Raw genomic sequence first — 15,433 nt, forward strand, 5'->3', positions numbered from 1 at the left:
AGCTGAGGCGATGAAATCTAAATCTCCGAGCACACCAAAATACTCGGAGACCACCCGAGCATGCTTGGGAAAACCCGAGCAACGAGTATACTCACTCATCACTAGTAAAAATATAAGCTGGAAGTATTTTGAACAAATGTTATAGAACCTAATCAGGGTATGTTCACCTGGAGGTTTTTTGCAGTTGGAAATCTACAGACTCCGCATCAGACATTAAGGTCGTGGATTTCTGCCACGGATTTGCAGCGGGTCTGTGCGAACATTGGCCTATTGCAAGAGCTAATCCACCTGTGACTGTTACTGACGTGTGAGATCCCGCCATGTGGGATCATCCACGGCTACATGAACGACAACGTGGATTTCCCATTGAGAACATTGAAAGTTGGCTTGTGGGTACTTTTTTCTTGATTTTTCATTGCAGATTATGTAGCAAACAACTCTGTGTGAACATATCCTAATTGTTCAGCTTATGTATAATAGAAATTGACATCCTGTTGTATGGATTCTGTGGATGTGTGTGGAATAGGAATCATGTCAAGTTCTCTGTAGTACTTTTGGGGTTTTCGGGAATAATTTTACGGACTAATACATATCCTTTTGCTGTGAATTATTTGCCTTAGTGATTGTAAATTCCAGAATAGACCTTCATTCTTAATAATATATCTTATATTCAGAATATGAGCTATAAAGTGTTGTATTAACCAAGCATTTCCCATTTTACAGGACACTTTGTATTTTGTATTTATGTCCCACAGGTCTTACTCTGCAGAGAATGCACAGTGCCAAGGCCTTAAGAAAGACCAGTCTCTTTAGTCCAAAAAGTAACTTGGTGACAATACTTCTATATAAGACTCATTAGATGGCACAGGATAAATGTAGCCACTTAGAGAAGGTAGTTGTGTTGGGTCACTGCTCCTTGCCTCTCTTTTTTCTTCCTCTGCTTATGGGGTGTCTTGTATGTATTTCAGTTGATAGCAGTTTAATGCCTCTCATCCCTATTACATAAACTTACCAGCAGAAAACAAAGCGTTTAGGATTTATCATGACACCGGTTTAGCTGCTAGACCTCTATCTGCCATATTTTTAGGAGGCCTGTCCTGTATATGTTTATTTGTATTCTTTCTCACAGGTACCTTTAATTTGTGTGGCTTAATTTAATGGGAGCAGCTGTACCCAGGAGACGGTGATGGGCCAGGGTAAGGATTTTGCCAGCTCCGCCTTGAACAGGCTTTTATGTCTACCCTTGTGGTTCCTGCTTCACTCTCATATATTTCTCCTTCCCGTGCTAATGCCTTTTCAACCATGTTTCCTTCCAGGTTGCTTCTGTCACGTGTCTTAGACAGCTTGGGCCACCAGTCTTGAATCCAGGCTGTTTAATCAGTGTTAGGCTTTCATTCTAACAGTCTGGAACCTCTCTTTGCTTTTCTGTTTCTGTGTAGGTCTCTTTAGTAAGCCTTATAGCTAATGCCTTGGGCTACTCGGAACTAGGTGCCATTAAGTCCCTTAGGACCTTAAGAGCTTTGAGACCCCTAAGAGCCTTGTCACGATTTGAAGGGATGAGGGTAAGATGCTGAAAGCAGCTGATCCTTCTGCATGCGTACGGAGCAGTTTTAAGCATGCTAGAACTGATCAAACTGGATTGAAAATTCAGACTTCATGATGCAGCTGCTGACTTCCTTACCCCTGCACCCTCTGCTCAAACAAGGGAGACGCATTCAGCTGCCTCATCACATCGATACTGGCCAACAATGACATATCATCCGTAGTACATCGTAACATTGGCTGTTCTCATGTGGCCTGGCTTGTCTTCAGCACCCAGATGGTTTCCCTGCTATATATCTATAGGGAGAATCACCAGGTGCAAAGAAGAGGAATTTGAACCCTTTGCAACTCATCTTCATAAGTTCTTTTTGTATATTATCTGGGTAACTGGGTGTAGATTGCAGAAATTTAAAGAACCTTGTCTTTGTTCACGATAGAAGAGATAATTTGTCTAATCATCTAATTAAAGAGACTTTCACACGTTGGTTTAATTCATCTTGCTGCACCTTGTTGTTCTCAGTCCAGTCTTATGAAGACTGGAAGGCTTGTCTGACAGCGAAGCTTTTTCACTTCCTATCACTTCTCTCTCTCTTTCTCTGCTTTATGGTGCCCTTTGCTATTACTGTGGCTGTAGGAACCTTATCAGATTATTAACACTATTTGTTTGAATGCTTCCTTAAATATTTTGCACCTTAAATTCCTGCATTTAATGAGATTGAGAAACACACCTCGTAGACATCTCAAAAGTAGATTGTTTAGATGCTAGCGCTGGTTTCAGCTTGACTAATCGGATGTAAGTAGCGTGGTCCATGCCTGACCCAAATGATGGATCAGAAATTAGAAGACTGATATAATAGTTTTTAGACTTTAGAATTTACACCCAAACTGCATTGAAATTGTCGATGCTTTTGCCTGATCACTGTGCATTAGTTCTTCCAGATCAACCACAAAATGTAGCATCAGGAAGAAGCATTGATTTCAGATCTGATTCTATTCTTAGTGCCATACCTAGAAGTTGTCAAGATTTTTATATTAACTTACCAGAGTTTGTGCTTGTAGAATGAGCAAAAGTCATCCTTAAATACTATAGATAGAATACACACTCAGCTGCTACATCCTTCTCCTTCTGTATAATACCCTGCATGTTTATTTAAGTTTCTGTTCCTAAAGTGAAAAATTATATTTTTGGTTTATCCCTGTAAATCTGCCTATTATCTGCAGCAAGCCATCATTTTTCGTCTATAGACACAACAATATCATGAAAATCCATGCACTGCGCTACTATATTACAGTCACAGAAATGAAGATCCAGTATGGAGCCGCTAATTATATTAGGACATGTCTTTAACAGAATTTCTGTAATTTAATGCAGTTATGAGAATTGCTTTATCAAAGATACTTTGAAAGAATCCAGGGTTATGCAAGCAATGATTGTGTTTGCTGATTGTGCCTGCAGGCTGAATCCCAGCTGTCATGTATGGTTAACACTGATTGCTTTTGCTTGTACAGTATAGTCATGTACTAGCTATTGCTAGGTATGTCATGTTGTAAAGGAGTTGTCTTTTAGAAAAGCCATTTCCATAGTTTCTCTTTAGCAGAGTGCCACTTAGTTATAGCAAATTCTCTTTAAAGAATAGTCGGCCATCATACAAAGTTCATCCTGTCTTACCGTCTTATTTTTTTGTGTTGGTAACAGAAGAATGTAAAAACAAATACAAAACTAGTCATAAATCAAATAGGGGTTGTGTAGCCCCTTTTTTCTAAGCGATCTGACATAGGAAAGTTGTCCAGGAATCAGTATGATACCAAGAAAGTATCGTGCACATGTTGTATTAATTAGAATAAGACAAGTGATGATCATTTCTTGCCATCTGTAACGGACACTGTGACAGACTTACCCGCTGAGACTGTACGAATGTCCGGGGACGTGCTGGGAAAGCCGGGAACTTCTGCTGTAACGTGGGATGCTGCTGTGAGCACGCCTGCATGTGAACAAGACCTGCAGCACGTGACCACCGTGGGAGTGGTTTGGAGACGGGGATAGGTCCTGAACTTACAGGGATGATGACAGGAGCCGGGGGAGCCCAGAGAAGTGTCAGGCGAGCCAAGGTCAGATCAGAGAACAGCGCAGTAGCCAAGGGGACAGACAAATAGCATGGTAAGAGACAAGCCGGGGTCAGAATCCAGAGAGAGAGATACAAGGTACCAGAGGGACTAAGGAGCAGACAGTTGGGGGACAAAGCAGAGATCAAAACCAGGAGTATCACGAGAAGTACCGAATCAGGAGACAAATGCAAAACGGGGAACAGACCAGGTCATACACAAGCACGCAAACAGATATAAGCAATACACACAGGTATTCACAGGGTCAGCTGCTCAGCCTAGGTTGGATGTATAACTGACAACGGGCACAGCACAGGGGCGGGTAAATATAGCCCTCCCCCAACCAAAGAGAGGCCACATGGTGTTAACCCTAGAAGCACTGCCAAAGAACTCTTGAGCAAACCATGACACCATCGGACCATTGTCTCGGCTATTGCCCAGCCCAACATGCAGCAGCATATTGTCGTGCACATTCTTAAGTCTACCAGGAGAGAATGTCTGCAAAACCCTTCATTATTAAGCCTTTCATGGCACACTACGCTGTATGCCGCCCTTCCCTCACTACTTCTTGGTTGCATTTATGCTCGCTTTCTCCATGGGCATATACTGTACATGGGGCTATGGCTATGCCCAGAATATTCCAGGAGATCTAAAGCCTGCTGCAGTACTTAACTTTACTTTGCAAGATAATCATGAAAGAACATTGTTAAAAACGCTCATTGCACTACTACCTTGCTTTGTAAACAAGCTGCAGATCACCCGATGAGTGAGCAAAACTCTCGTAGTAGACTGCGTCTGGGTGTCCGCCTCTAGTAGGCGTACACTCCCAAATATGATGCACGGGATAGCACACATTAGCTCTGCCGGCACCATTATAGTCAATGGCCCCACCAGCGCATACTTCCAAATCCCATTTTGCACGAGGTTCGGACGTAAGCCCCAACAGGACCCAAGAACGTGTAACTAAACACAATGTGAAAGCACTCTTAGGGAATGATGTGTCTCTCCTTTTATTGGGTGATAGGATTTTGTATCCTATGCACCTCCAAACCCCTCATCTTCTCCATAAGACATGCATGTTTAATAGGACATCAATATACAAACACTAGGAAAACACCCCCTGCAAGCATTATATATATATTCAACCATCACCACTCACATGCAAACACGAGGTACAGTACACACGTGTTGATCAAAGTGTGAGCCTATCTTCCAAATACAAAGCAAATTTTGTTGGGTTTTTGTCTGTGCCTAGTTTTCAAATAGATCCTTTGGGCAAGCATAGGATTCACTCATCGTTCCAAGACTGTTAGTATTAAAGTCTATCTTGATCCTAGGTTTCTCCAGTTCACTTGAGGCCTAGGCACAGGCAGAGATGGGTCTTTAGTATAGGATAGCATCTAACAGAGATCACCTTGTCAGTGGCAGATAGGCCTACACACTTTGAGCATAATGTGCACAAAGCACCTCATCTTTTTACATGTATAGCCTTCGGGATCTTCATGTATATAATGTTTGCAAAGAGCTGATGTATAATATTTGTATACATATATATGCTTGTACTGCAGCCATGGCAGACTTGCACCTGTGTATTCATTAAATACTATAGTTAATGTTTGCCATTCTCTACATTTCCTTTTAGTAGGACATCTCTCTCTCAGTTCCATGAAGTGATTCCCATCTTCCCAGGGTACATGCCTTCAGCACTCTTCCAGAGTAAGCTACTGGGTGCTACACGTTACTTTTTTCACTTACTGAAATGCCATTAATTGTGGCCCTGTTAATTTATATACTCCCATCTTACCAATCAATCTCAAAAATTGTTACACAATGGCATATGATATCTTCAATGTTGGCATGGTGAGAGCTACAACAATACCCACCTTCATGGAGCCCGAGGTGTGTCCTTCTTTGTCATGTTGGAAGACAGTCAAAAGCAAGAGAACCACCACCAAGAAAATTCATTATGCACAAATAATAACAGTTGAACATGTTATACACTAACGGCCCAAAGTCTGGCTTCAAAGATTTGAAAAGTCACAAAATTTAGGGGCGACTCAGAGTTATGTCAGCATTTTGTGACTTTTGTCATTTTCACACCACTCTTTCACAGTTCTGACAAAATCAGCGTCTTGGGGGCTCTGCCGGGGGTGGATGTCACAGCTTATCTAATTCATGACGAGCTGTAGAGTTCCGTACAGCACCGTATACCTGACTGGAATGAGATTTCTTGCATAGCACACGGAGGCACATGTCGCTTGTCAGACTCTTCAGATTTATGAATCAGGAGCATCTGACTCCAGCACGCCCACTTATCAAGACCGGTGTGAACAACACAGGTCTTGATAAATCGGTCCCAAAGTGTAGATAACTTAGCATTAGGGCAAAACTTATGTATATTTAAGTCAAAAGTAGTGTCCCTGTCTTTGATGTAGGCTTGCACACTGAGCCCACGTATTTCCCATCACAATATAGCAGATTTAATCAGCCATCAAGTGCTTCTATTGCTGTAGGTGGAGCGGAGCTTGGCCTGCGGCTCTTAACCAGATAAATCCAGCAGTCAATCACTGATAGCAGGATTTAATATGCACTTTCCAGAAGTGTGTCATTGGCGCCTGTGTTGTGGTTGCGGGGCGCTGATGGGTTGACATGACAGCTGGGGGTTTGCTGATGACCCCGATGCTTGTCATTACGATTTTCAAATTTTTTTTCACTACCTAAATAAAATAACTACATGTTTTGTATCTGCATACTATTAATGACATGGAGAATCATTATGCCAAGTCAGTTTTACCAGATAGTTAACATGGTAAATAAAAAAAACAATTGTCGAATTGCACCTTTTTTTTGGCAATTTCAACACACTTGGAATTGTTTTCCCGTTTTCCAGTACATTATAATGGTAAAATGAATGATGGCATTAAAAGAACAAGTAGTCCAGCAAAAAAATTAGACCTCATATATGTATACATATGGCCAGAAAAGTAAAAAAAATGATGGCTCTTGGAAAAAGGTGAGGAAAAAATGGAAAATTGCCAGATAGTGACAAGGTTAATAACATGACAAATGAACCAATGTAGAACCTCTTCAGATCTTATACCTTCCAAGGTATAATTGTTGTCATCCTCATCACTAAACAGGCCGACAGCTACCGACACAGACCTATAGGAATACAATCAGGCCAGACAATTAAGAGGAACAGTCAACAGCCAACAGGAAAAGTAATCCAATCGGCACTCCACTGGTAGTAGTGGTGCATGTGGAAAAATAGATAATGCGAAATCAAGAGGCCCAGGACTCATATATAGTTTTTTTTGCTTATTCTTTTATTCAAGCAAATCAGATGCGTTTCAGTGCATCCAAAGCTTTCATCAGCAGCTGATTAAAACTTTGGCTAGGCTGATAAACCTGTATGTGAGGGTCAGGACCTTCTTGATTTTGCGAGCCAACAGGAAAAAGCTCTTCAAGTAAGACTTTACATAGCCCCCAGATTCTTCCCTTGTTTTTGCTTTCGTTGCAATACTTTGGACTGAGACAGCCTATATTGTGCCTCGGGCCCCTAAGTCAAGTTCTCCACTGGATAAAACTTCTCTGTTGCTGGATACTTGGCATTTACGTCTCCATCTTTGGAGAAAACGGCTTTCCCTGTTTGATCAAAGGGTTTAGTTGGCATTGACCATTCAAGTTGACTTGACATGTATCATTGAAGATGTCATTGGTTTGTGATAAAGAACAGCAGATTTCACTATAGGTTTCATGAAGAACAACATGAATTGAGATCTTTTTGAACTGTGTTTCCATCCCATCCATCTATCTTTTTTTCGAGGAGATGCAAATGATGGGAGAGGAAGGAGGAGCACTCAAAAAGATACTAGAAATAGTTGGCTGTCATTTGAGATATTATTACTGGGACAGGCATTTATCATGAGGATCCAGACTTTCATTCTCCACTTTTCCTGACAGTATAGTAAACCAAGTTGAAGTGTGGTATTGTAAGAAGTGGAAGTCACCGACAAGGCCTGAACATCATATCTGCTCCACCACCCGTTTATCCTTATGATATGATATTGTTATTTAGTTACTAGGTTGATAAAGTGGGCACAGTTAATGATAGAAAGCATGTGACGTGCAAGCTTTGAATCATTACATGTTCTACAGTTTTTTGTGTTCTCGGCGTCATGTTAACTCAGTCTCAGAAAGAACTACCATGTCTCTATTTTTTTTTTCATTATAGTGATATTAATGCAATGAAACATGCATGCTATATACTAACTGCCAATGCAAAAAGTCACATGAAAGCCATGTTCCCTCTTGTGGTGGCACCCTAGAGATCAGAAATCGGGACAATTTAGAGATATCAATGGCAATAAATGGTGATTTTATTTAAATGCAGAGTGGAATTATTAAAATAACACAATCTGTGATCACAGAAACAGAACAAGGATCCACTTACCGTACTTTCTCAAAAATTGCAGCTTTGCCATGTAATATTGAAAATCTATTGATAGAACAGATTTGAAGAACATGAAATGTCATCTAATAGACATAATGCTGCAGTTAGTGTCATGCAATATATTCCAGCGCTCGGCACTACTGAAGATTTTGTACCACTTGATTGGGCCAATGGGATGTAATTGGTTAAAGAGGACAGGGCTATGAGTCTATAATGTTTGGGTCATGAGTTTGGTCAATATATATGCCTCCATATTTCCAGGATTCAACACAACTCTATAAATATAAGACCAGATAAAGGGCGATTTAATAAAGTTTCAGTTCACTAATAAAGTTTGAGTGCAACAACTTTACAGGGAAAGGGGTCATATAGCTAATATTTTTGTTTAAAATAATTGGCAGAGTGCTTCCAAATATTTTTTTGAAGCGTCGTACTGGCCTCAGTGATATTCTTCCGAGGCTGTCCTGTTGGTCATTGCTTCATGGTCCATTTCTACTCACCGGAGATGAATGAATGGTCTCAGCCAGTGATTGGCAGAGCTTCATTTCAGGAAAGATCAAAATGAGACCATTGTAGGATATACGAGGTAAATATGACATTTTTATTTTTTTTTCAGCATTTTGAGCCTGATATTTAATAGATACTAGCTAGATAATCGTTTTAGTATGTCTAAAGCTAATATAAAAGGTTGAATAACTTTGCAGTTTTGTTGATTACTACTCCTGAGTTACATCTTATAGATGGTGAAAAAATTATCCATAAAGTAGTTGTAACCCCAAATGCCATTTACCATTATGTAAGCATTTGCCCCTTATGACTTCTCGGGGTAGGACATCCCATCGTTTGAGTTCTTTAACCATAAAGAATTCTTTCCTATATTGATGCTTTTACATCATGCTGCTCTCAGATTCCATAGCAAAAACCTGCTGAGAAATTCCCTTTACATGACATCATTTCTTTTAGCCAGAAGGTACTTTTACAAACTTTAAAAATGTAGGTATTTTGGGAGCGCTAGTACTAAAGGAGAAATATTCGCTGCAAGACGAAACAACACACCACTCTGTTGTAAATAGAAATTAAAATAATAATAAAATATGTCTGCGCTGAATAATTCACATAGATCCAAATACCACCCTAGTAGTAGGGCTAACGAACAGTGCACTGCGACAATGAGTTGCAGGTAAATAGATAAATGCACAAAAAGATGAATAAATAAAAATCAAGAGTATTCCATAGGCATGTGTGTTCTTAAAAATACCGCAATCTCATAAATAGCCTCAATAGAGGCTTTTTTTTTAAAAACACCCTACAAGAATAAATTGCATAAATTACAACTAGATGGGTATAAAAAATAGAAATGTGCAATTGGCATGTATAGTTTAGGAACAATGCAGGAGAAATATATATCTATGCGTGTATACCTTAGATGCAGTCACTGGAGCATTCAGAAACACGCGGTGGAGTCCAGAGTGTAGCAGTTGTATATAGGCTGAAAGATTAGAGCTCCAATGCTGCGTTGATGTTAAGATACTGTGCTATACATATGCAGTATACAAGAAGAGAGTGATAATACGTTTTCTATCAACAGTTGGGAGAACTGTCCCGGCCGGTGACAGTCTCTCGGTTACTCACTGCTCCCTCGGTGCGCCGGCGTTTGTTTCCTGATGAAGGAAGCCGTGTACTTCCGAAACCGGTAGGAAGGATTTGGTCCGTACTACTCGCTGAATCAACCCCGTGACTTGCAACGTCATGAAGGTCCTGGAGCTTCCCTGCAGCCGGCGGCACCGCGCTGTGAGCAAACGCCGGCGCACCGAGGGAGCAGTGAGTAACCGAGAGACTGTCACCGGCCAGGACAGTTCTCCCATAGGTAGATATATATTTCCCCTGCATTGTTCCTAAACTATATATGCCAATTGCACATTTCTATTTTTTATACCCATCTAGTTGTAATTTATGCAATTTATTCTTGTAGGGTGTTTTTAAAACAAAGCTTCTATTGGGGCGATTTATGAGCTTGCAGTATTTTTAAGAACACACATGCCTATGGAATACTCTTGATTTTTATTTATTCATCTTTTTGTGCATTTATCTATTTACCTGCAACTCATTGTTGCAGTGCACTGTTCGAAAGCCCTACTACTAGGGTGGTATTTGGATCTATGTGAATTATTCAGCGCAGACATATTTTATTATTACTTTTACAAACTTTTTGGTTACTTTTGGAACCAGTCAACAGATTTTCAACAGACTCACCCAATTCTTTATTCCCTGCTTTGAGATTTAATTTTTTTTTTAAATGTCCAGAATGCTGGGAGAATTTAGCCCCTAAACCTGCAGAATTCTGAATGCAGCTGTGGAGGAGAGGTATAAAATGTATCTTTTAACTCGGAATCGGCCCGAAGTACAATGTGTTTGTGAAGTTGCTCACATTTTTAGGTCTCTTTGTAAATGGTCGGACAAATATGACTTCACTTTAACTTCAACCATAGAGTTAATTCACGGCTTATTCCACTCTGCTTTTAATACTAAATGCATAAATTGACTATAACTTTAGTGGAAGACATAACTGATGAATACAACACCTCGGTGTGATCTAAAAAAGTCTTTGTGATGTAGAGGAGGGAATATGGCTTTTTACAACTTGAGCTTGCATTAAATGCATGCTCGGCCAGCTGCCTGAGGCATATATAACCTGCATAGTCACCAATGCGCTCTGTATGGACACTGTCCACTTCTGCGTCTTAACGAATGCTTTGCCAATCTTTGGGAATGTCCATCTAAAGGCCACTGATACCAAACGGAGCAAATCTAAGTTTTGCCTTTGCCTTCTCTTCTGTAGATTGAAGAATTATTCAGCACTCACATGAGACCAGCTTACCCATGAGTAGTGATTTCAAAAGATAATCTATTGTTTCTAAAACGTAGGACTTCTTGTGCATCTTTATTATCACTGCCGTAGCAATGTTTTGTTACATTGTCCAAGATTCCCCTACTATATTCTACTTTGCTCAGCATACTGATGAAGTAATGTATAGCTGCAGGTGGCCTTTAATTTTAACCATTCCCGTGTAAGATCAGATGTGGTCAAGAAATGAGATTGTTTTACTACAATGCTGTTATCTCCTTCCAATACAGGTTGTAGTCAACGCTTTGGTTGGTGCAATTCCTTCCATTATGAATGTATTGCTGGTCTGCCTTATATTCTGGCTGATTTTTAGTATCATGGGGGTCAACTTGTTTGCTGGCAAGTACTACTACTGTTACAATGAGACAGCGGAAGACCGATTCCTAATAGAAGAAGTGAACAACTTTACGGATTGTGAGAACCTGATAAATCAAAACTTCACAGAAGTCCGATGGAAAAATGTGAAAATCAACTTTGACAACGTTGGGGCTGGATACCTTGCCTTGCTTCAAATAGTAAGCACCATCTTTACGTCATTATTGTCTTTTCATTGCTAGAACCGTAAACATAGTAAATACATTTTTCAATCTCAAGTGAATTTCTGTGCGTTTTGTTCCTTTACATGCATTATATCATATTAGTGGTGTCATGCCTGCTCTTCAGCAGCATGATCTCTATAATTTGTTGTATATTTACCTTATATAGTCTATTGATATTTTAATCTTAATCTAATATTATCTTTCTTAGGCTACATTTAAGGGGTGGATGGACATTATGTATGCTGCAGTGGACTCCAGAAAGGTAAGAACTGGTTGCTTTTAGCAAATGAAATGATTAACAGGGCGGGTATTTGTAAATATTGACCAATCAGTTCTCACCTAGGAGCTCCTTCTCCCCCATAGTTGTACTAACTCGTCACTGCTGCTGTGATCTCCTGACTCCTGTTGTAGCCACTGCTGCTGTGATCACCTGACTCCTGTTGTAGGTCTATTCTGAATCCTGCAACTTATCCCTCCACTGGTCATCGACTCCAACTCATTCTACAGTGTGAATCTGCACAGAAAATTATTAGCAGTATGACAATCAAGTTTTTGTAGCAAAGTAATAGGGCAACTTTCAGTAGTCTATTTTTTCAGCTTTAAATTAATACTAGAAGAAAGACCCATTTCCTGTTGAAAAAAAAATCACATAATAGTTATAGTTGTTATAAAAGTTAAAGAATAGTTGCAAAGTATATGGTCCACACTGCAATTCTTCGAGTAGTTGTGACCCAGTGTTCCTGCCCAATACTGTAAAGGTGCAGATGCCATTGTATTTAACTTTTCGTAAGCAGAGCTATATACAATTTGTCATGATACTAATTCATTACAATCTTGCGTCATCCAGTAAAATGTATACATTAAAAACATGCATTTCTATTACCATGGGAGTCTATGGGAGATGTATCTATGATGGACGGCAGCCACCAAAGTCATGTATCATGGCCATAAAGTAACAAATGTTTACATTATATGATATTTAACATGGGAGCCATCTGATGCTTTTTGGTTTCTGCCCTTTTGCTTTGCTACTGTGAAGGGCAGCCCTTCTTATCCAGCACTCTTTATCCCATCTCATATCTTCTCAGTTTTACTTCTGATACTTCAAATACTATTAGGCTAAGTGCACACGTACCGGAACTCTCGCGGAAATTACTGCGAGAATTCCGGAATTCCATTCCGTGGGAAAATCGCATTTTAAATTCCCGCGATTTTCCCGCGGAAAAACTAGCATTTTGCAAGCGTAATTAGCTTGCAAAATGCTAGCATTTTCCAAGCGATCTGTAGCATCGCTTGGAGAACTGATTGACAGGTTGGTCACACTCGTCAAACATAGTGTTTGACGAGTGTGACCAACTTTTTACTACTGAGGCCGCCTATGCGGCCTCAGTAGTAAAAGATAGAATGTAAAAAAAAATAAAAAATAGTGTTATTCTCACCTACCGATGTCCCGCGCATCCGTTCCCAGTAAGCCTTTGCGAAAATGCCCGCGATGACGTCCGTTCTCGCGGTAATTTGCGATGACCGCGAGATTTCGCGATCCCGCGAGAACGGATGCCATCGCGGGCATTTTCGCAAAGGCTTACTGGGACCGGGAGCGTGGAGAGAGGCGGGAATGCTGCGCGGGACGCCGGAAGGTAAGAATAGCAATATTTTTTATTTTAAATTCTATTTTTTAGAGGGATATGGTACCCAAAGCCCGGAGGACAGTCTCCTCTCCTCCGGACCGTGGGTACCATTCGCAATTGTTCTGCTTACTTTCCGCATGGTGTGCACAGCCACATGCGGGAAGGAAGCGGAACAATGCATTCCTATGGGTGCGGGATCGCCACGATTCCGCAAATTAATGAGCATGCTGCGTTTTTTACCGCGAAGCGATTCCGCCGCGGTAAAAACCGCAGCATTAGCACAGCATTGCGGAATCCCATAGGAATGCATGGGATGCTTATTTTTCGCGTTTTCGCGGCAAAATCGCGCGGTTAAAACCGCCGTGGAAACGCGTAAAAAACGCCACGTGTGAACTCAGCCTTAATATAGGTCTAGGAGGAATGAATCATCTACCATTTAAGTATCTATTTCTTTTTACTAAACTTTGCCATCCTTATCGTGGATAGTCGAATAAGTTGCCTGACTTTCTAAATGGCATCCATTAAAGGGAATCTGTCACCCCTTTTTTGAGATATCATATAATGATATCATTCAATTGTGTGTCACATAAGGATTCTCTTAGTACTTTTGCTTCCCCCTGACCCCGCACCTTTCATGCATATGTGGGAGAGAGGGTCCCCGTCGAGTGTCCGGGTCGGCGGTTGGTGCACTAGGGATGGAGATTGTCAGGGACAGAAGGGTAAAAGCTGGGAAAGATAGACAAGAGGATGCAGTACCTAGAAATAACCACAAGATGGCAGGGTGGAGTAGTTCAGGACTCAACAGCAACTTAGAGATAGGAACCCAGAAGGGGAATTCCCAGGACAATGAGTCAGCAGACAGACACGGAGGAAGCTGGAGACGGTAGGAGCGACTGTCAGCAAGTGTAGATTACCAGGGTGAGACGAGACACTTACTGAGGACTTCAGGGGGATGGCACCAAGACAAGCAGCTGAGACCTGCCTCCACGCTCCAGCCCGTGGCCGCTGCCGCCTCCACACTTCAGCCAGCGGCTGCAGCCTATCCACGGTCACCCGCGGCCGCTGCCTCCACGCTCCAGCCCCGGGACCCGCTAATCAAGCAGGCTTTGCGGGAGCAGATCCGAGTAAACCCACGTTTAGCCTTCTCAGAGGTGGGGAGTCAGGCCCGGGTGCGAGAGCAAGAGCAGGGGATGACGGCTCCTGTGGGAAAGGTCCGGAGCATGGAGTCTTCCGTAAGAGTTGTCGAAGAACCCCAATGGATTGCGGAAATGAGACAAGAGCTGAAAAGTATCCGGGACGAGCTGGCCGAAGTAAAGAAGAGAACGGAGCCCGCACCCGGTCGGCCCAGCTACAATCCCAGGCCCGGGGGGCCTCGTAATTCCCGGGGTGGCCGAGCCTCCCCGCCCCGGTGCTATGAGTGCGGGGAATTGGGTCACTTTGCCTGGGAGTGTCCGCAGCGAGGGAAATACCCACCTCGGCGGGCATTAAACTAGAGGGCTCCGGGCATGGGGGACGCCGTTCGGAGCCAGAAGCCGCAACAAGGGGTGGTGGAAGTCCCAAAGAACTGGTCGCTACGTGCCCAATAGTATGGGCCGAAGTTGAGGGTCGGGCGGTGCGATGCCTGGTGGACACGGGGTCGCAGGTGATGACCATGCCGGCAGCGTTCTTCCGGCAGCATTTCCCGGAAGCGGCCAGGCCCCAGTGGGGGCCCATGATACGACTAGTAGCCGCAAACCAACTGCCGCTACCTGTCGCTGGAGTGGTGTGGCTGCAAATTACCTTATGCGGTAAACCCCTCAGCCGCCGGGGAGTGGTCCTGACCCAAGGAGAGACTAATGACCGTCATCCGGTCATCTTGGGCATGAACGTACTGCGGGAGTTCGGCAATCTGCTCCTCAACGATTCCACGCAGGAGACCCTAAGTCAGTGGGGTTCTCGCACGGCCCAGGGGCAGGTCTTCCAGCGGTTGGTGCAGGAGCGAGTGCTCCAGGAGTGTCAGGAGGGTGAGGCGCTGGGCAAGGTCATCGCACCGGCGGCCCCTCCGCTTCTGCTCCCTCCGGGGCAGACAGTGGTGGCTCTGCCGATCCGTGCCCCGATTCCACTGGAGGGCGTGGAGGTGCAGGTGGAGCCATGTTACTCGGAGCGCCTACACCCTGGCATTCTGGTGGCTCGCTCCCTGGCCACCGTGCGGGAAGGGACTGTCTTGGTACGTTGTGTCAACCTGGAAGATCAAGATGTCACCCTGAAGCCCCGGGCCGAAATG

General features: G+C 42.7%; 1 protein-coding gene across 5 annotated transcripts in view; it reads left to right on the forward strand.

The window, feature by feature from the left end:
- SCN8A (sodium voltage-gated channel alpha subunit 8) overlaps positions 1–15,433 on the forward strand; it is a 276,775-nt gene that overhangs the window by 204,066 nt on the left and 57,276 nt on the right. For 3 of the 5 annotated variants that reach the window (XM_073576720.1, XM_073576716.1, XM_073576717.1), the window contains 3 exons: positions 1,440–1,562; positions 11,234–11,518; positions 11,751–11,804. In XM_073576720.1, coding sequence (XP_073432821.1) covers positions 1,440–1,562; positions 11,234–11,518; positions 11,751–11,804 — 462 coding nt within the window. The remainder of the gene's footprint in view (positions 1–1,439; positions 1,563–11,233; positions 11,519–11,750; positions 11,805–15,433) is intronic. The other 2 variants (XM_073576719.1, XM_073576718.1) reach the window with 1 other exon arrangement.

This window comes from Dendrobates tinctorius, unplaced genomic scaffold, assembly GCF_039654945.1.
Source record: "Dendrobates tinctorius isolate UK_male_01 unplaced genomic scaffold, ASM3965494v1 ptg000051l, whole genome shotgun sequence".
NCBI lineage: Eukaryota > Metazoa > Chordata > Amphibia > Anura > Dendrobatidae > Dendrobates > Dendrobates tinctorius.